This window comes from Myxocyprinus asiaticus, chromosome 4 (genome assembly GCF_019703515.2).
Source record: "Myxocyprinus asiaticus isolate MX2 ecotype Aquarium Trade chromosome 4, UBuf_Myxa_2, whole genome shotgun sequence".
Lineage (NCBI taxonomy): Eukaryota > Metazoa > Chordata > Actinopteri > Cypriniformes > Catostomidae > Myxocyprinus > Myxocyprinus asiaticus.
This window is the reverse complement of record NC_059347.1, coordinates 42,007,250-42,029,699: the sequence shown is the minus strand read 5'-3', so window position 1 is coordinate 42,029,699 and position 22,450 is coordinate 42,007,250. Positions and strand designations below refer to the sequence as shown.

At 37.5% G+C, this 22,450-nt stretch overlaps 2 protein-coding genes across 3 annotated transcripts in view; both read right to left on the bottom strand.

Moving 5' to 3' along the window:
* LOC127432387 (serine/threonine-protein phosphatase 2B catalytic subunit gamma isoform-like) overlaps positions 1 to 5,916 on the bottom strand; it is a 58,673-nt gene extending 52,757 nt beyond the window's left edge. The window contains exon 1 of one of the 2 annotated variants that reach the window (XM_051683396.1): positions 5,144 to 5,916. In XM_051683396.1, coding sequence (XP_051539356.1) covers positions 5,144 to 5,198 — 55 coding nt within the window. In that variant the 5' untranslated portion in view covers positions 5,199 to 5,916. The remainder of the gene's footprint in view (positions 1 to 5,143) is intronic. The other variant, XM_051683406.1, reaches the window with a different exon arrangement.
* Positions 5,917 to 7,708: 1,792 nt separating this feature from the next.
* Positions 7,709 to 22,450, bottom strand: part of LOC127432413 (vacuolar protein sorting-associated protein 37B-like) — a 30,801-nt gene continuing 16,059 nt past the window's right edge. The window contains exons 3-4 of the mRNA XM_051683465.1: positions 10,491 to 10,573; positions 7,709 to 10,313 (exon numbers count right to left, since the gene is read on the bottom strand). Coding sequence (XP_051539425.1) covers positions 9,840 to 10,313; positions 10,491 to 10,573 — 557 coding nt within the window. The 3' untranslated portion in view covers positions 7,709 to 9,839. The remainder of the gene's footprint in view (positions 10,314 to 10,490; positions 10,574 to 22,450) is intronic.

The following is a 22,450-nucleotide window of genomic DNA, read 5'->3' as shown; positions in this document are numbered from 1 at the left end:
AAAAGAATGTATCTTAAATATAAGTGTATTTTGTATACAAGTGTATTTTTTCACTTGGTTATACTTCTGTGAGTGCAGTAAAGACAAAATATACTTATATTCAAGATCTCGCATGTCATCATTAGTGTTTAATGTGATCATGTTACGTTAAAGGAGATCAGACGACTATTCGACAATGGAAATTATTGTCGACAATTTTTTTTATTTACGACGTTGTCGATAACGTCGACTAATCGTTTCAGCCCTATCAGACTGTAATCAGTATATAATCTCATGAGTCTCATAGAGTATCATACTAATCTCAATGACATTTGTGAGCAATCCAATGAAACGTATTGGCATGGAGTGTAAAATCCTGAAACCTATCTTGCCTAATAATCAGCAAAAACAAATCTTGCAAGCTAATATTTCCAGCTTGAAATAAAAATGTCTTTGTAAATTAGTTCATTATTGGACATGAAGTGATGAACATGTCTGTGGCTCCTAAACAACATTAAGAAAGCAGGAAGAAGCGTGGATTGCCAAGGCCCCTGCTCTGGGCTGGCACAGTCTTTCCCTCAGTCTGTCACAAAAGCCAGGTTGGAGGCTCCTGTTTTTACCACTACCTCATTGGCATGCATCCGCAATAGTGAATTTTGACTGCTCAGCCTCCTGCTCTGAATATCTGCTTGATCAATAGCCAGTGTGAGCTCATATGTTTCAGAGGGAGTCTGAGAATATCACCGTCTTTGGGAAGAGCAGTTGGGTAACTATGGTTGGGTAGCCGATGAACTCAGAAAATGGAAAGGCTAGGGGCCTGAGTAACTCAGCGAGCACTGACGCTGACTACCACCCCTGGAGTCACGAGTTCGAATCCAGGGCATGCTGAGTGACTCCAGCCAGGTCTCCTAAGCAACCAAATTGGCCCGGTTGCTAGGGAGGGTAGTCACATGGGGTAACCTCCTTGTGGTCGTGATTAGGGGTTCTCGCTCTCAATGGGGCGCGTGGTAAGTTGTGCGTACTCGCGGAGAGTAGCATGAGCCTCCCGTGCTGTGAGTCTCTGCGGTGTCATGCACAACAAGCCACGTGATAAGATGCGCGGATTGACTGTCTCAGAAGCTAAGGCAACTGAGACTTGTCCTCCACCACTTGGATTGAGGTGAGTAACCGCGCCACCACGAGGACCTACTAAGTAGTGGGAATTGGGCATTCCAAATTGGGAGAAAAGGGGATCAAATAAAAAAATTTAATTTAAAAAATGGAAAGGCTGAGAGAAACGTAACTAGGTACATCTGTATAGTGTTCAGAGGGAAACAACCAGCTGTCTAGTGGAACTGCGAGATGCAAGGAGTCAGACTTCTGACAAATCTCCCGTTAAACTGTCGGTTAAATTAAACTTGCTTAGAATGTCGGAGCAAACGGTGTCTGATCCCTTAAACATTCCCATAATTAGAGATTCAAACCAAGTCACTGGTTCCCAAAACCAATCAGCAGTTGTGGGATCCAGTGCACAAGCAGAATGAAACTGTGAATGGCCACATTAGATCCTAATGGCACCAAATAAAAATGGGCAGGTCTCTATTTGTCCAAGATGATAGATTAATGGTAGAGTTCACCCAAAATTTTAAATTATTTCATTATTAACCCCAACTCATGTTGTTCCACACCCATATCACTTACTTTCTTCCATGGAACACACGTTTTCTAGCAGAAAGTTTAGGCTGCTCTTTTCCATACAATGAAAGTGAATGGTGACCACCTTCCAATCACTGGAGAAGAACAGCTTGGATATTTTGCTAAATACCTCCTTTCTTGTTCCACAGATTAAAAAAAAGGGACATGGGTTTGAAATGGCATAAGGGTAAATGACAGAATTCCCATTTTTCAGTGTATGATCCCTGTAAATCGTCATGTTGTTTGTAGTCTATGTGGCATGCACACTTCATAACAGGGTTTTCCCAGGATTTAACCTTTTTCTGTTAACAGACAAAAACATGGTGACTGCCAAAACATTATACTGTGGATCCCTTCATATTGCCAAAGTTCCACTTCCTCGATTCCAACACCTCTATTATGAGGCCACACCCTTGGACATAAAGTATACAATGTTCTTTAGTTCAAGGCATCCCTAGTATGCAACTCCTGACAAATCAATTATTATATCAATGACATGATGAGGGTCCTTTAGTCTTTTGTTAAATTAGAAAATTCTGTGCAGCTGCTGTTTTTCTTTCAGTGACTAACAATGGAAACAATGCAAGTTGCACAACATCTTGTGCATGAGTTCTGCAACTTGAAACAAAATAGCTACTATTAGAGAGTATGAGACCATATAAATGAAAATGTGCCTCCAATAACAGAGCCAAAATGTCAGTAATGGGGATCTAATTTAATGTGTGGGGCTTGTTATAAAGATTTGTTTTATCATTTTGGATGATTGGATCTCCAATAACATTCTGTGCTACTAGTGCCAATTCTAAATAACATGCTTTGATTTTGTGATTATAAATTGAGATTGCAATGCATGTTATTTTAGATTAAGTAATGATGATTGAAGATACCATTATTATAGTGCAAGAAAATCAAACACACTCAATGACACAATCCTAAGGCTTCAGTCATTATGATAATCCTCAGGAGTGAACTGGAAATTGCCTCATAGTGCTTTTTGATGGCTTTGTGTTTGACAGCTTCTTTAAGTCATTTATGAGTGTATTATGAATGCATGGCTGAACAGGGATGATCTCTATAGCGCATGGCAGATTTACAGTCAAGAACATCTTTCAGCTCATGCGAAAGAGCTCAATATGGCCATACATACCCTCCGAGCACTTTCACAACTCCACACTACATATGCAGCAAAGAGATGATGTGGAGAAGGCAGGGGTCACCTGACTTAAAGAGGGCTGACTTACTAAGCGTGACTCCAATTTGAGCTCATTGTCATGAAGACATGAGCAACCATACTGACTGCTGGAGAGTATAAATAAACCGTAAGCACTCCAGGGTGCACAATGCAGGCTGGAAATAGGGACAGTAAACTCGGTACGAGCACTAAGAACAGATTAGGCAAAGCCTTTATTAGCCTGGGATTCCAGGTTCAGAGTCTGTTTACTTAGGGACTCCTACCACCGCAAACAAGATCCTGACCCTAAAGTTTCTCAGAGAAGATGGTTGGTTAAAACCAAAGTGAATAGCTGCCATCACATTTTTGCTACATATACTGCAGTAGGATGTTTGCATCATCATTAAATGTTTGTAGGCATCAATTACAGTGGCAAGATGGGTTTGGAACACAGATCATCAATCTAAGTCCAAAATTTTTTTGCATATGACAGTCCCGAACCAAACATTTTGCATTTCAGTGTTAACAAGGACAGGCTTGGCCTTCAAGACTACATTGGTGCCATGCAGATTCACTCATGGCATTTCCACCATTACCTGTATTTAGGCAGGCTACAAGTGCTCGCTCAAAACCTGGACATTTGAAAGGCAAATGGGCCCTGTGTTGACCTAATAATGTGTCTCATTATTAGCGTGTCTCCTTAAAATTAGCTTGCTTCCCAATCCCAACCCACCAAAATAATATTTTCAAACCCTCGGGTTGAGTGGTGCAAATACAGACATCCAACATGTCCAAGTAAGTCCCTCTGTCCTATTCCTGATAGACTGCAAAGGTGGCCATCAACAAGCTTAGCACTCACTTGAATTTGTTATTGTGTGTCAAAAAATTAACTTAGAGATGCAGAATAGACACTTTGCTTCTGTGAAACCATACATGTGTAATATCTGGTGTGCAATGACTCAAATATGAATAAATGCCCACAGCAAGTATACAATTTTAATGTAAGTGAAAGCAGAGCTCCCACCAAATGTAATTTGACTGGGTTTATCCAGATTTTACTGGGAAAACGGTTTACAAAAATCAAACATGCAAATAGAAACAAAGTGTTCCTAAAAGGTGGGTTTATTATTTCTTAAAAGCTCCTCCTCATTTGTTTTCCTTCAAAGTTTTTTAGAATCCCAAAAATGTCTCAAAAAATCTCAAATGCATCTGCTCAAAATTGAAAACAGTCTGAAATCTGTTAGGTCTGCGTTTAAAAGGCCTAATTTAATGTTAAATGGATTTTCAGAATTACAAATGTTATAACCTACCTTATACAGATAGAACAAGCAGTACTTTTAAATTTCTAAATTCACATAGCTTTCAGCTCCTCAGCTGAAGGAGCTCCTCAGCCTGTAAGTTCCCAAAGCTGACCCAAAAAGGTAATGTGAAGCTTGCGTGATCCCTTTAATTTACTCAACATATTTTATACAACACATAATTACGAGCCCCTTACATGGTTGCCTTATAGGAATACATTACCAAATCTTGAAGATAATTTATTCAAGTCCCCCAAGACAGAAGGAAAAACACAGAAGGCCTTGGTTGTGCATCTTTATTACTTTTGTTTCCCCAAGAGTGACAAAAGGTACTGATAAGTTATAACCAAGTAGGCCTAAATGATGCTAAACTAACCCACTGGATGTGCATAATAGTATTATTTACATATGAGCCACAATCAGAGGCCACTCCAATCTCCAGTTACCTTCAGTCATGGCCAAGCTACAGAGCAACCACAGTTTTTTAATAGTTACAGATTTAAGATACTAAACACTATATGGAGCAGTCTGATTTATTGTGTATTTTACTTGATATTGCAAATACTTTCATTCTTAAAAGTTTTCTTAGGGATTGTGTGTGCATACACTATAATATCCTACTCAGAGATTAAATTGGTGGATATCAACCAATAAGACAATTAATAGTCACTTTAGTCAAGCTTACAACAAGATTACATGATTCTTAATTACATTTATTAACAGCATTGACTAGATGTCAAAACAAGGCTGCTTGTAGGATTGGGATGGGCAGTCTATAGGTTGTTAGGATAACATTTCTGTCTAAAGAGACTTCTCCCCATCATCAAACCTAGTTTTGCACTGAAACAACTGACAAGAAATGATTTAGATTAGATACAAAATACCACTGTGGGAATTAAAAATGACTAACATGGCAAACGCGTTGTCTAGACATCCCTCGGTCTAGTGCTGAGACAGAACATATTTACACAGATGAACTACATGATGCTTTCTAATGTAACACAAACTGAAATAAACTTACTTTTAATGATTCGTTCAGTGGTCGACAGTTTTTCTTTCGGTTCTTTAGCCGACATCTTCGCACAGTTCAGTCAGGATTTATTAGGCAGTGTTTGCTTGTGCCAGTCAGGGCAAGAGGAGGTCTCTAAGTAGCCAGCTACTCCGATGGGTCTGAAATCTGTTCAAATTCGGATCGCCAGACAATTATAACTCTCCGATACAGCTAATTTAGTCCAACCCGAACAACAGCTGGCTACTCTGGTCACAGGGCAGCATATTAACACGAAAATCTGGCCATCGTCCGCAGACACCAACAGGATTGCCTTCCCTTGCTAACAGAAATATAAAACAATCGCCGATCCGTGCTGATAAACTACTACAATAGAACCCGGTCTCGGTCTTTTCCAACTTGCATTGACCAATCTAGCTAACAGCCTTTCTCTATCTGATATCTTCAGCTCGCAGCAACGGGAGCCAGCGACACAAGATGATTAGGGTTTGGTGCGCAATCTTGAATGTTAATCCGATTTTCCACTATTAAGAGTCAGAACGTCAACTGGCCAGTTTCGCTACACACTCATAAGAGAGTTCAAAATAATAATAATAATAATAATAATAATAATAATAACGTCCCGAGCGCCGCCGGTTTGTCTTAATAAACATATGTCCTGTCGTGTGACAACAGCGACTGTGCGAGCAACCCTCCCACTCGAGCTAACCATATGGCTAGCAGTAACTTCCAATCACACTCTCGCTCCCAGTTCCTCAGATTAAACGCTAATCTCTAAACCTCAGACGGATTTCCTGCAATATGGCGAGAACTGTGGCTCGCAACGCGCTGACGTAGGCGAGACGTATCACGTAAAGTTTAACACGTGCGAAGCAGATGGTTAAATGTATTTGATGTGATGTATTATTTTAAAGATTATATTTCTGAAATGTAAAAAAAAAAAAAAAAAAAAAACACTATTAATACTACAGCTATTAATTATAATGGGCAAATACAATACACATGAACGAATTGTCTCTCAGCAAACAACTTAAAAATGTCAAACTTTTTTTTCTGGCAATGCTAGTGATGTTATTAATTTGACTGTACAAATACCTCTTTTCAGTGTTCCTGTGGCATTGAATACCCTGCTGAAAAACAGCTGGTTGCCTGGTCTTAGCTGGTTTTAGTAAATGTGTTGTGTATTTCTTTCAAAAATCCCATGCTTATTGTGGCTTTATGGACAGTAGATATAAAGTTACAAACTAGACTTTTCAGGAAAACAAATCTTCCTTTTGTTGAGCATCAGATACAGTACAGTACTGTGCAAAGGGGGGAAGCAAAAATCGAGTTTACAGTGAAGCACTTACAATGAAAGTGAATGTGGCCCATTTTTGGAGGGTTTAAAGGCAGAAGTGTGAAGCTTATAATTTTATAAAAAGCACTTACATTTATTCTTTAGTTAAAACTTGCGTATTATTGAGCTGTAGAGTTGTTTAAATTGTCATTTGTACAGTCGTTTTACGGTTTGTTGACATTATGTCGTCATGGTAGTGAAGTTGTAAAATTGGCTTTAACTTTACACAGAAAAGGTTAGTAAGTGATTTTATCATACTAAAATCATGTTTACACGCATATTGTTCATGTCTTGTGGCTATACTTTTGAAAAGTATTTTAACGTTCAAAAATTGGCCCTCATTCACTTGTTGTAAGTGCCTCACCTCAGTTTTTGCTTTATAAAGAAAAGGATTGACAAGCCAAAATTTATTTTTGTGGTAATCAATATTATGCCACAAATGCTGTCGATTGAGCATAACTTGTATTGAACCCGGAATATTCCTTTAAGCACTTGTGAAAAATGTTGCATTGTAAGGATGTCTTCAAAAATAATGCCATAAATAGTTTTCATTTATCAATTACCGACATACAAAGTCCAGTAAACAAAAACAAAAAAAAATCAACATCTGGTGTTACAACCTTTGCCTTCAAAAGAGCACCATAAGTACACCTGGACACAGCTTGTCTTGCTTGTTGGCAGATAGGATGTTCCAAATATCTTGGAGAACTTGCCACATTTCTTCTAAATCTGTCTGAATTGCTTCTGTCATATAATCCCAGACTGACAGATCCGGGCTCTGTGGGGTCCATATCATCTGTTTAAGGGCTGCTCCTTGTTCTTCTTCAATTCTATTTGCAATGGGAATGTTGAAATCTAAGATTGATATCTCCTACTCATACACTAAAACCAGAATAAATAAAATAACAGTTTAAAACAAATGTTTTTGTGAGAAATATAAGTACATTTGTACAGTACTGTATATTTATAAATTGTATTTTGCATCATTCTTGCATGCTGATTATAAATGGTTAAATATGAAATTGAACAATCCGTTTGAAGTTTTCCCAAGTTTTAAGCAGTGCATAAAAAAGTGTGGGCATCATAGTTTAGAATTTCAGAGTATATACCGTACAGTGTAGGGTCATTGTGTACTTAGATTTGCATCCACTAGGGAGAGACAAATTCCACCAATTTTTATATACTGACTGTTTACAGAACCATTTTTAACAAAAACATTAAAAAAAAGTTGTACTCATGGAAAAGTGATGGGATAGCATTTATTATATTTAAAATAAAGATGTCAGTTCAATTTACCATTTCTACCATATTCAATAGACAATAACTAGCACAGAATAGTCTGCATATTTTACATTTGGAGAGTACAAAACACCATTTTATATTGCCAACACCATTCAGCTGAGTTACCAGCTACAAACCTAGGAGTTATTATTTCTAAGACAAAGACAAAGATTTCAGAGGACAAAAAGATGGTTGGAAAGCCTGTCACAGTGCATGTGTATTTCACAGGTATGTCATGGTCTAGACATAATATAACCTGATTCTTGCAGTATGCAAATAATTTCACCCATAGATCTGGTGCTCATCAGTATCAAGATAAAGAGTGTTTTACATAAACAAAGATTTTTAGAAGAACATCTCAGTTCTGTTGGTCCATACAATGCAAGTGAATGTTGATCAAAACTTTAAAACTCCAAAAAGCACATGAAGGCAGCCTAAAAGTAATCCAGTGGTGAAATCGATGTCTTCAGAAGCAATGATAGGTGCTGGTGAGAAACAGACCAATATTCAAATCTTTTTTCCTAAACATTCTCCTCCCTGCCCAGTAGGTGGTGATATATATGAAGAATGTCAATCACCAAAAACAAAAGAAGAACTCCTAGGAGGGCTGGTTGAAAGTAGAGATGTATAGTAAAAAAGGACTTTAATACTGATCTGTTTCTCACACACACCTATAATATCCCTTCTGAAGACATGGATTTAACCTCTATAGTCATATGGATACTTTTGCTGCCTTTATGTGCATTCTGAGCTTCAAAGTTTTGGACCGTGTTGACTTACATTGAATGCACCTACAGAGCTGAGATATATTCTTCTAAAATTCTTTATTTGTGTTCAGCAGAAGTAAGAAAGTCATACACATCCGGGATGGCATGAGGGTGAGTAAATGATGAGAGAATTTTCATTTTAGAATATTCCTCTAATGTGTTGCAAGAGATCTTCTAGTCTCAGCTCATTAAATGAATGTTACTAAACAGATAAATGTAGCAGCACCAGAGACTAAAAAGTGGACAAAGTTACTCGCTTCCTGTTTCTATCATGAAAACTTCCTGAATGCTAGACAACATAATTATGGCTCTAATTGCTAAAACATACACATCACGTATTTAGATTGAAGGACACTTGTAAGGGTGTACCGATGTAAACAGCATATATTTTAAATAGTAAAAGGGTAAATTATGCATGGAGCATCAGTTTAAGTATGCACGCTAATAAGACAGTACAAGCACATATGCCTCACATGTTCACATAACAAATTTTCAAAAAAAAAAAAATAAAAATTCTCCACTCACACTATCATTCACTCACACTTCTTCCTAAATCTAGCTAATTAACTCTCTCCATCAGCATGAATTTATTACATCTGAGACATAATCATCCCATCAACCAATCTCATCCACCAAATTAGTATAAAATGATTTCACCCGCATTTCCCCCCATTTTCTTTTTTTTTTTTTTTCTTAAAGAAATCGGTATCAAATCACCCTGTTCTACTGCTACCAGCACACATACTTAGATAAGAACTGAATCCAGTGAAAAAAATAAAATTTTTGTCTGCAGGTCTGAAATAACCTAGAGAGCAAAAAAATGTGTTTTGTTTCACCCATAAACTCAAGTCTGGTTTCAGTCTGTTTGCATAGGCATCACTATTATTAATCTAAAAGCAGCTTTTTCAGGTATGAAATGTCAGAAGATATTAAAGAGGATGAACAACTCAGACACAAATCAAAACTTCAAATGTTAGCTCTTTATATCTGCCTAGCCGGATAACTTAAGAGACCAGAACCAGTTCTTGAATTTAGATATCTTCACAATGTATGTAAGCCCCTGTGGCTTGTGTAAAACTTAAATGAACTCAGAACAAGAATAGCAAGACTCTGTAACCAGACATGACTGATTTAATACAACAAAAAGTCTAAAGTGCAAATTGAAGGTTCTGTTTTAGATGTGTCTTTGCAGAAATGTCTAGTTAATTTATCATGACAAGACTCCATCCTGGCATCTTCCTGCACAATATGTTATAATATGCAGCCTGAAGGACCTACAAAAATTGTTCCTATTGTTCCTTCTCCACAGACTGTAACACCCCATTCACTGCATGATGAAGCCTGGCTGAGGTGCCATGCGTGGATGGGGTCTTTGGGGCACAGGTGGGGGGTATTGCTGCATATACATGCTGGGGTATCCCTGGTTAAGACTAGATAGTGGATTTCCTACTCTGGGAGGGATAGGAGGGTATGGAGAGGTAGGGGAGAAGAAGACAGCTGCAGCAGGCTGGATTGTAGGACTTGGGGGAACTTTAACAGGTGGGAGAGGAGGAGCTCGGCGGGGCATTGGCATGGGGGAACCATTGACCTCTCTCTGGAGAGCAGCTGACCTGGACGGAAGGTCCTGAGATCGAGAGGGCAGAGGGGCAGCTGAGGGAATCTGGTGTCCCTTCAGCACCATTTCCTGGAGCTTCTCGATCTTCACTCTTCGCAGGTGTGCCAGCTTCCTTTTGCTCTGGTACTCGTCGATGAATGTGTCCAGAGAGGCTGCGCCATCAAGAAAAGAGTCGGCCATGTTCTGATTTCAAAAGAAAGTGGGGGAAATGATGAAAAAAAGCACTCCTTTATTATAGCATAATCAATATCTAATGACTCCGTCAGATGAGTTGGCCCACACAAACAGTCCCCAACAGAGTGTGTGATCCAGTGGAAACAATTGAGGTTCTGTGGTAGGTAAATGTAGCACAGAAGTTACCTCAGTTTCTTCCTCGATTTTGGCCCCTTCCGCTTGTAGGAGTGCAAGCAATGTGTCCAAGGGAGTGTTTCCAGACTTGTGGTCTGTGAGTGGACAGAAAGAAAGAAATAAGATGAGGGATGGACAGAACATCTTCTGTAATTAAAAATTCATTTGATATTGTAGCAATAATGTGGAAATTCAAGAAACTTGCTTTAGAAAAGGTATTAAACATTTCAGAGTGCTAACACAATTAAAAAACAGATAGGAATGTGCAAAATTTGTTCCATAACAAGGGCTCGTACCATAGAGGAAAGGGGGGTTATTTTGAAATTGAGCGGGAATACAGTAATATTTATTTCAGAAAGAAGCGTCTCTAGGCTATCATGCAAAATAGGCATGATAAATCTCAATGAATTTGGGTGCATCCCATAGATTTGCTAAGCCATCAACAGGGTGAGCTTCACCATATAGTTCAGCTATGGCTGGACAACAGGCTGTTAGAGATTTCACAGTACAACTGGACCCACCTGTATGAAGTTCACATTCAACCACATGGAATGGTGGTGGCGGCGTAGTGGACTAAAGCACTAAACTGGTAAGCTAAAGGTTGTTGGTTCAATCCCCACAGCCACCACCATTGTGTCCTTGAGCAAGGCACTTAACTCCAGGTTGCTCCAGGGGGATTGTCCCTGTAATAAGGGCACTGTAAGTCACTTTGGATAAAAGTGTCTGCCAAATGCATAAATGTGAAACACTTCAGCATTTTGGTTGCATGATGTTACTTTAGCAAACCTTTGTTTGTTTTTTCTCTCTATGTCCTAGAGACACACCATCCCTGTAAACTCCAGTGTGTAAGCACCCAGAGTGCAGGTCAAATCAGTATGCACTAATAAAAGCTGTCAGGCAGATCAAATAAACCTTGCCTTCTAGTCATTTTCAGTCTTCTGAATCATCTGCCAATCAGTCCAGCCCCCTTCACTGATTTACATTTATTTCCATTCATTTTCCTGACCAAAGGCAATTTACAAGATTGTCATTGTGTGTTGTTGTTACCATAGGTTAGGGTAGGGTAATTGTATGGTTAGATGCAGTCACTCCATATCACAATAATTAATACGTTTCTGTATGTATATGTGCACATCTTTCATGACCAATGAATTTCAATGTCTATTCCATGATCTTTCCAGAAATGTCCAATGCTTTGCACAAGAATATGAATGGAGGAGGATTCTCTTGTTGCCATAAGAGGTGACTGGATGTTCAGCAGGGAACTGGTAGTGGTGTTGGTGGTGGCAGGAGAACTTAGTGTGAATAAGTCACTGCATTGCAAACAAGCCAGTATTAACTACTGAATTCTAAGCCATAGGATATTTACCAGTGATAGAAGGGAAACAAGAATATGAGAAATAATGTGACATGTAGTCTTATCACTTAACTGACTACTCTATTTTGCCATGTTCACTACTATAAATTACTACCAGATACAGTCAATGACAATGTCTACATGCACAGCAATACGCTGATAACTATGAAAAATCAGCTTATTCAAAAGAAACATCAACGTAAGTGTTTATGAGCAATAAGAAATCATCTGATTATTTTCATGCCAATCAGTTTATGCTTAAATGGTCTATGACCTTACCCAGGCAAAGGAAAACCATTTACAGGGATGGAAGGTCAAACTCATGAGAGGTATAAAAAGTGAGAAAGTCATAGCAGATGTTCCAGGGGTATACTTCTAGTTGATTTGTTGTATTTTAAGCTTTTTAAGTCTTTAAAGGAATAGTTTACCCAAAAATGAATATTCTCTCATCATTTACTCACCCTCATGCCATCCCAGATGTGTATGACTTTCTTTTTTCTGCTGAACACAAAGATTTTTAGAAGAATATTTCAGCTCTGTAGGTCCATACAATGCAAGTGACTTTAAAGCTCCTAAAAGCACAGACAATCATAGTAAAATTAATCTATATGACTCCAGTGGTTAAATTAGATTTAGAAACCTTTATTGCAACACAGCTGGGCCGGAGGAAATTGTTGTAGGTACAATGCAACATATAAGAACCAGTGTGTGAAAGTGCTGTGTGCATTTGTGCAATAAAGTACTATATGCGTTAAACAGTACAATATATCATGATATATTACAATACAATATACACCATACAATAAAGTACAAAAAACAAAAACAAGAAAAACAATACAAAACAAGAAAACCATTACAAAACAAGAAAAACATTACAAAACAAGAAAAGCGATGTCTTCTAAAGCGATATGATTGCTTTGGGTGAGAAACAGATCAATATTTAAGTCCTTTTAACTATAATTGTTTACTTCCGGTCGCTCGCCGATGCCTGTCCACAGTGGGACTCTGTTCCCTCCGCCTCTCGCATAACGCAAGCACGCTGGGATGTTCACGTGACAACGGACGTGATGCAACCGGAAGTGCAGCTTGAGTTGTTTACATAAGAACACTGTTCACAAGCTTCATTGCTTTTGTTTTCATTTGAACATGCTAGCGCCCTTGTGTCACGCAAGAGGCAGAGGGAACTGAGTCCCGTTGTGTACAGGCATCGGCGAGCGACCGGAAGTAAACAATTATAGTGAAAAGGACTTAAATATAGATTTGTTTCGCACCCAAAGCGATTGTATCACTTTAGAAGACATTAATTTAACCACTGGATTCATATGGCTTGCTTTTACTACAATTGTCTGTGCTTTTTGGAGCTTTAAAGTGCTAATCACCATCCACTTGCATAGTATGGACCTACAGAGCTGAAATATTCTTTTAAAAATCTTTGTTTATGTTCTGCTGCGAAATAAAGTCATACACATCCGGATTGGCATGAGGGTGAGTAAATGATGAGATAATTTAAATTTTTGGGTGAACTATACCTTTAAGCTTAAAGGTGCATTCAGTATTTCTTTTTTTAATATGTGATCTTGGATGTACACTGACACCTAGGAGCCTGGATGCAGCATCATTCAAACACAGATGTTTTCAATTACAGATTCACTATTTACAGTTAGATATGATTAATTTAACCCATGAGTTAATGTATCCAATAACAAGGCGATTAAGGAGATTAAGCAAGTAGTATTTGGCTGGTCATGTGATCCTAAAGAGGGGACCCTCTTCATGTAGAATAAAACAGCTTTTATAAGGTTACAGATATGACTAGTCTCCATCTCTTGTGAGAATACAATTAATTTCTTTAGGAGTAAAACATTTTTAATGAGCAAACAAATTACTTAGTGCACCTTTTAACATACCCATTTCAAAAGATTTTAATAAATAAAATGTAGAATATTTTACCAAACAAGTTGGGTAAATTAGCATGAAAAAGGTGACTTCAGCCAAAAGGTGTGTTGTTTGCATCCCTAGTATATTTTAGGCATTAACATGATCTTTGTGTTGTCAGCTTATTAAACATAATCGGTTTAAGATTGGGCATACAAATGAGCTCAGTGTTTACAACAATACTGGATTCTGCTCTGTATTGCTACATGTTTCTTTATAAGCCAACAAAAATAAGCATTTTATGCTGTAATTTACCATTGCTGTTTATTACTAAAGGTAAAGGCACTAGGTGTGTGCAAACATCACACACTTCTGCTCTATTCAACGTAATTTTTTTAGTGTAAGTAATGCGTGTAGTAGGCTATGTTCACACTGAAAATGCAACAAAAAGAAGAGTACTAAAAGTACATGGATGATGTACTTCAACTGAAATAAAGGAGTGTGGAATGTTAGACACTTACATGCACTTACATAATGACAAACAATTGTAATTAATGCTGAATGTGGTACCTGTTAAGACTGCAGCTTACAAATGTGAGTTGAATGCTTTACCATCATTAACATTCACCAGTTTAGCTAATGCGCTTAAGCTAGCGGCAATAGATTGCATGCGTTTGAAACATCACTTCCATCAACTGAAAAATGGCGAATGCTTCCATGCAGTAAAAAACTGTTGGTGTTCCATTTAGGACAGTACTACTCTTTACATTAGATGGCTGTGTGCATCGTGAATAGTGTATTGCATCTCGTGGGAGACAGCTTTTGTCAGCTATTTAAAAAAATTTTTTTTTATTACAATGGCTGTGAATCAATTAAATCAACTAGTTAAATCGCACAGTTTTCTGTAATTAATCACGATTAATTGTGGTACATGGTACATTTAAACATTAATATGATCATAAATATACAGTTTTTAATTTACACTTAGTCTTAAAGAACTTGAAAGAAACTAGTGAGTCATCATTTATTTTAATTATCTAAATATGTACATGTTAAAATGTTACTTGTTTTTGCGGATTTAGATAATTAGAAACTCTGGGTTGCGCGCACACACTGGGTCTCTCTCGCGCAGTTCAGCTTTTGATACTGGTTCAGATGACAGTGACCGTACGTGTCCACTGGCGCATGGTGAGCGAAGTGGAGTGGGCGTTTTCAATTAATTACAATAGGAGCAGAGTGCCGCGTGCGAGGTTGATTCTCTTTGGAACTAATTACAAAACGCCCGCTTAACTCACCATGTACCAGTCCGTACCATGCCCGATTTTGGGCGATGTGACGAGATACAGCAGCTTGCCCATATCTCTTCACACCTGACTCACCAGACTGCAGGTGAAGTCAAATCGACAAGACATATGTAATAATGATGTTCAAGGCCAGTAAACACCTTGATTTTCAGGTAGGATAACCGGTTACTGGAAAACACTGTGGTGGTATCAGTGACAGTATGCATCATCTGCTATTAAGACATACTAATATAACTAATCTAAACTTTAAATCAAAACTGACCTAAGTTCAGCTCAAAAAACAGCAACTTCTACTGTGATATAAGAAAACAGAATCAGACATGGACTAATCCAATGACTCCTCTCCAAGTCACTTTATTGCCAGGTAAAATGGCTTCAATCTTATAACATTGCATGTACGCAACACAGTGGATTCCAAAACTTTGAGTCATTGCACATGACCACAGACTGTTCACGCTCCAACAACATGTAGAAACTGACAGCAAACACACCCTAAAACTGTTTGAAAATGTAGCAGGGAGGAGAGGTTAAAATTAAGGCTTGTGTTTAATAACACAAATGCAGAAATTAATGTGGGATAAAGTAATACCATTTAAAAAAAAAAAACTGGTTGGAAAAGGGCCTGCCATTTTGGTTGATTTAAAGATGGGAAGGTGTGGCCGGGTTGAGTGCAGTTTTTTCATGTTGACAAGGAACTGCTGTATTACTTTTGCCTTACTTAATGTTTTAAACTTTAATTGCAGAGTAAATAAAACCCCTCCCCAGAAAAAAAAAAAAAAGAACTGCTGTGAAGGCATACGCAGGATGACTCGTCAGTTTGCCTGTTCTCTCCTCTTCCAGCTCCCTGTTGGACTTTAGTGAACTACACACTTTGGCAGTGCCACTAGCTGTGTGAAATAGCGTACTATCATAGTACTCATACTAGGCTATTTGTTCAGCAGGCATTATGTAAACTGTGCACAGTATGCAAATTGTATGAATGCCTGAAATATCTTCATTTGCCTACATGTGCAGTGTAAAACAAAACATACTGCATGAGATATTGTATCCCACAATGCAATGTGCTCAGCTTGACCTTCCGCTTAGTGTAGCAAATAATAGCTCTGTTTGGAATAGCATACTACCGTACAACTATTTCAACCAAATTTATATATTGCATACAAAGTAATAAGAGTACAGAGAAGTATGGTACCACTGGCCATGTTTGGAATACATGCTACTGTACCACTATTACCATTAGTACAATTATAACTTGTATCATTACACTTCTAGTGTCATATTATTTTATTCAAACTGCCAACAGTCCCACAAAATGAATAATTTTTATTTTCCAAGATTATAACTGGAGGCACATATTGAATTTAGCATGCAACATGATGAGGCCATGTGACAACATAACATACTACTATTCACAACATCGTCAGAGACTGTCGGGCGGAATAATGTCAGCACCAATGCTGTTAAAACAACAGCAGCTCAAAAAACAAAACTAGATTGCACTCATAACAAAGCTATTTACACTGTAAACACCTAATGTGGGGATGAGTTGTGCATTCAGTTGACAGGCATTGTGTATTTTCTGTGGCTCCAACCCACAGATATATACTGGAACTGGATTGCTGACGCAACGGTAAACTGCCTGCAGGAGGTGAAGCCACCGGAAGTGTTCGAGCGGCCATCTTGGTATGTGCAAAATCTCATAGAGCATCAATGTCTGACAGGTGAAAACACCCCGTTTCACTGGCTCCCTCATGAGGATAGGACAGTCGCATTTCGCCCTCTAGTGGCAATCATGTTTCATTTTTTATTTGCTCGTTATGGGTAATATTCATTACGAGGGAGAAGATATTCGCGGATCGCGATGTCAGAGCATTCCCCCGCCCCGGTGCAGTGCAGCACAACAATCACCAAAGGAAGCATCAAAACTGTCCACAAGTTGTAATGCAAGTAGGAAAAGCTGTAATATCTGCTTGTTTAGGGTGACAACACATCCTTACCCCCAAAAGTGACTTTAATAAAGTCAGATTGGGATTTCTAAATCACCTTAAATGCCCGGGATTTGCTTGTTTTCATATTAAAGTGCTTTCTGTAGTCATACATAGATACATGTCATAAATACATGTTTGTTTGCCATTTAATCCTAGCATAACAGTTTAAATTTAACCAACTTTGCTTTGTGTGTCTCCCTCTCTGCGTGCCCGCTGCGCATGTGATAAGAGGGAGATAGAGCGTGTACTCTTATTCAAGTGACCGTGAGAACATGGCACTTTTTGATGAAAACATAAAACAAGTAACTGGACAAACACTTTGATGTTCACAAAGTCTGAAAATGTCTGTTTGTATCTTACCTCAGTTTAGGTGAACTTGTTTACATTCAGCTGATCTGTTCACACTGAAGTTTGTTAGAGGTGGATACTGTTTGATGCAGATATACATAACTCGCACTGGCTTTCAAGAAACAGGAAAAATTACCGAATTTAAATAAATAAATACAGTTGAAGTCAGAAGTTTACATACACTTAGACTGAAATCATTAAAACTCATTTTTTAACCACTCGACAGATTTAATATTAGCAAACTATAGTTTTGGCAAGTCGTTTTGGACGTCTACTTTGTGCATGACACTAGTAATTTTTCCAACAATTGTTTACAGACAGATTGTTTTATTTTTAATTGATTATATCACAATTCCAGTGGGTCAGAAATTTACATACACTACGTTAACTGTGCCTTTAAGCAGCTTGGAAAATTCCAGAAAATGATGTCAAGCCTTTAGACAATTAGCTTCTGATGCGAGGTGTACTGAATTGGAGGTGTACCTGTGGATGTACACTACCGGTCAAAACTTTTGAAACACTTGACTGAAATGTTTCTCATGATCTTAAAAATATTTTTATCTTAAGGCGTATGCTTAAATGTTTGAAATTAGTTTTGTAGACAAAAATATAATTGTGCCACCATATTAATTTATTTCATTATAAAACAAAAATTTAATTAAAAAAAAAAAGTTTTTGAAATTGATGACTTGGACCAAATAATAAAGAAAAGCAGCCAATAAGTGCCCAACATAGATGGGAACTCCTTCAATACTGTTTAAAAAGCATCCCAGGGTGATACCTCAAGAAGTTGGTACATGTACATGTCTGCAAATTCTAGGCAAAGGGTGACTACTTTGAAGATGCTAAAATATAACACAGTTTTGATTTATTTTGGATTTTGTTTAGTCACAACATAATTCCCATAGTTCCTTTATATTATTCCATAGTTTTGATGACTTTACTATTATTCTAAAATGTGAAAAAAAAAAAATAAATAAAAAAAAAAATAAAAAAAATAATATATATATATATATATATATATATATATATATATATATATATATAATAAAGAATGAGTAAATGTTTCAAAACTTTTGACTGGTATAGTGTATTTTAAGGCCTATCTTGAAACTCAGTGCCTCTTTGCTTGACATCATGGGAAAGTCAAAAGAAAGTCAAAAGAAAAAAAATGGTGGACCTCCACAAGTCTGGTTCATCCTTGGGAGCAATTTCCAAATGCTAGAACGTACCACGTTCATCTGTACAAATAGTACGCAAGTATAAACACCATGGGATCACGCAACCATCATACCGCTCAGGAAGGAGACGCATTCTGTCTCCTAGAGATGAACATAGTTTGGTGCGAAAAGTGCAAATCAATCCCAGAACAACAGCAAAGGACCTTGTGAAGATGCTGGAGGAAACAGGTAGACAAGTATCTAAATCCACAGTAAAACGAGTCCTATATCAACATAACCTGAAAGGCTGCTCAGCAAGGAAGAAGCCACTGCTCCAAAACCGCCATCAAAAAAAGTCAAACTACAGTTTGCAAGTGCACATGGGGACAAAGATCTTACTTTTTGGAGAAATGTCCTCTTGTATAATGAAACTAAAATTGAACTGTTTGGCCATAATGACCATTGTTATGTTTGGAGGAAAAAGGGTGAGGCTTGCAAGACGAAGAACACCATCCCAACCGTGAAGCATGGGGGTGGTAGCATCATGTTGTGGGGGTGCTTTGCTGCAGGAGGGACTGGTGCACTTCACAAAATAGATGGCATCATGAGGAAGGAAAATTATGTGAATGTATTGAAGCAACATCTCAAGACGTCAGCCAGGAATTTAAAGCTCAGTCGCAAATGGGTCTTCCAAATGGACAATAATCCCAAGCATACCTCCAAAGTTGTGGCAAAATGGCTTAAGGACAACAAAGTCAAGGTATTGGAGTGGCCATCACAAAGCCCTAACCTCAATCCGATAGAAAATTTGTGGGCAGAACTGAAAAGGCGTGTGCAAGCAAGGAGGCCTACACACCTGACTCAGTTACACCAGTTCTGTCTGGAGGAATCGGCCAAAATTCCAGCAATTAATTGTGAGAATTGTGGAAGGTGACCAAAAAACATTTGAACCAAGTTAAAAAATTTTAAGGCAATGCTACCAAATACTAACAAAGTGTATGTAAACTTCTTACCCACTAGGAATGTGATGAAAGAAATAAAAGCTGAAATAAATAATTCTCTCTACTATTATTCTGGAATTTTACATTCTTAAAATAAAGTAGTGATCCTAACTGGCCTAAAACAGGGAATGTTTGCTACAATTACATGTCAGGACTTGTGAAAAACTGAGTTTAAATTTATTTGGCTAATGTGTATGTTAGTCTAATGTTTACTTGCTGAAATTAGATGATTTCCTATTTAGTCAACAGGGATGTTTGGGCATAGCAATATGGTGGCGCAGTGGCTTCACTGTTATGATGTCATGAGCAATCCAGTTCTATATTAAATATCAGTGCTCCAACCACTATTTTTCCAGTCTAATAAAATATTTGTAACAAATGTTATGTGAATGGATTCCTATGAATTTTATTAAATATACATTTAAATAACTTCAGATGTTTTTTGTCAAAGCCAGATCGAGTTGACAGAAGATGCTGAATTAAATACAGGGTTCGTACGGTCATGGAAATCCTGGAAAAGTCATGGAATTTAGAAATTGTGCTTTCCAGGCCTGGAAATGTCATGGAAAAACAAGTTAACACTGAATGTATTGGAAAAGTCATGGAATTTTCTAACAAAATATTTTCAGCAACACAAGTGTGTTAAGAATTAAGTTTGGCACGGTTGCAGAGCAATGTGAATTAAGCACAACTCAGAGCCTGCGCGGAGCAGCAGTACGCAAAATGCGTTGCTGCGTAAACTAGTTTGTGGATAGGCGTAGCGCCATGCGGTGGCACATTTTGCACTTCATTTACACTAGAAAAGTTTGCTCATGATTGCTCAAGTTCATATGGATAGTGTATAAGTAAAGGAATTAGTAAATTTCATATTTACGTTATTGCTTGAATATATTAAGGCTTTGAATGTTTGTATGTAATAACTCACCACGTTAATTAAGCTTATGGTGATGTTTGCTTGTGAGTCTAAGCAGTGTTAATTGTCCACTTCTTGATGAGCAATCATTAAAAGTTTCAGTATCACCTATATTCTCCTGTTTTTAACGGAAAGAATGACAGAAGCCGTGTGCTGATTGTCAATGATGTCCCTTGATCTTCTTCCGGCCGCTTCAATCAAGTGTCGCGTCTGTGTACCGGAGCTACAGCCGATGTAAGGGCCCTTCTGCAAAAGGTGTCTGTTTCAGGTCTATTTCTCTCAATTTGTTTTCCATTCTAATCTGATGGCATATAAACATTGACAAACGTTCTCAGCTGTTTGGATGTGAGGCGCTAAAATATGGGACAAACTGTGTCCTGTTTTGATTTAATACGTAATATATATTAATATAAATGCGATTCTGTACCCTTTAGTACTGAACAATTCTGTATTATACATGACGGTTTATATTTTGAAGAACAAACGAAAGAAAAGCCATCGATGTCTGATTCGCAGTTTGTTGAGCACTTCTCACAGAACGTGCATTTGAAGAATTTCTCTTTCTGTGTCAGTGGTCCAAAAACAGTTTTCAAGAATTTGGGCTTATATGGGAGCGCTGCAAATGATCTCAGACCATCTAATTAACGTTAAATCCACCCAGCGGTTAACGTTTTACTGAACATGCATAGCCTATATTTCCACTATTTGTTTGCAAATGAAAAAAGTGGATTGTAAAAAATCTAAGTGGACATTAATAAGCTGACAGTGAGACATCCAACAGATGTGGTGAGAGGACAAGGCAAAAACAATGTGTTCAAAGCAAAATAAATAAATAAATAAATAATAAAACTTACATTATTACAAAGCAAATGTTGTGTGTCATTGCTTTAGTGGTATAGTATAAGGTGTATGTTTTGATGGTTATATACACAATGCTGAATTGTATTTTTCATAAATGGGTAAAAACTAGGGCTGTCAATTGATTACAATTTTAACTGAATTAATTGCATGATATGGCAAGCAATTAAACGAATTAACCACAATTGATCGCATATATAAAAATTTGCTGAGAAAGCTCCTCAAATAACAATCATTCAATAGTAACAATAATATATAATGATCAAATAATTATAAGTAGTTATATTTAAATAATTATACAAATAATATATATTATAAAAACAATAAGTCAGATAATTAAAATGCATTACATTATTGTGGCAGATGATTAAAGCATTAATAAGACAAAACGTGTCTTTAGAAGGCAATATATTTATTTCTATATTATTGAAGATAATTCTATCATTGGCCAAAGCAGTCCTTTTTGCAATTGAATTACTCAGTCTGTCAGAGATATATTTATTATTAGGGCTTTTGGACCCTACAAGGACATGTCAATGTAAGCATGCGTCAAAAAACACTGTCGCATCAAAAACACTGCACTTTTAGGTCGCTGTGTCAACTTAAGCATGGTTTGAAACTTAGATAAACATTTCTCGAGATCCCTGCATTCGGAATTGCGCTCCATCCAACTGTTTGAAGGCAAGAGTGCGTGTGGATTGTTCTACAGTTGGGCTTTGCCCATACAGCTTGAGTTTAATTTACTGTCCCCTTCTGAAAACAGGTGATACTTCAAGCTTGAATTGCTCCAATGGCAGAAACATTCCTTATTATGGTCTGGGGACATGATTAATTGCATTAATTTGTTTAACGCGTTATTTTATATGTAATTAATCGCACCAAATGAACAAAATAAATCGACAGCCCTAGTAGAAACTTATGAAAACGCTGCAAAAGAGTTTTGGAAATTCGTGAAAAAGTCATGGAAATTTACTAGTCAAAATGTGTACGAACCCTGTAAATAACTTTGGATGTTAAAATGCTCTCAAAATGCCTTAGTCTCTGTCCACATTATTTTTTAAAGATAAACTATTGTTAACTACAAATTTCATATGTAACTGATTATGAATTTTTTTCATTATAACTTCTGTCCGTTCCACCAAAAGCAGCTCGCGATGGCATACATAAG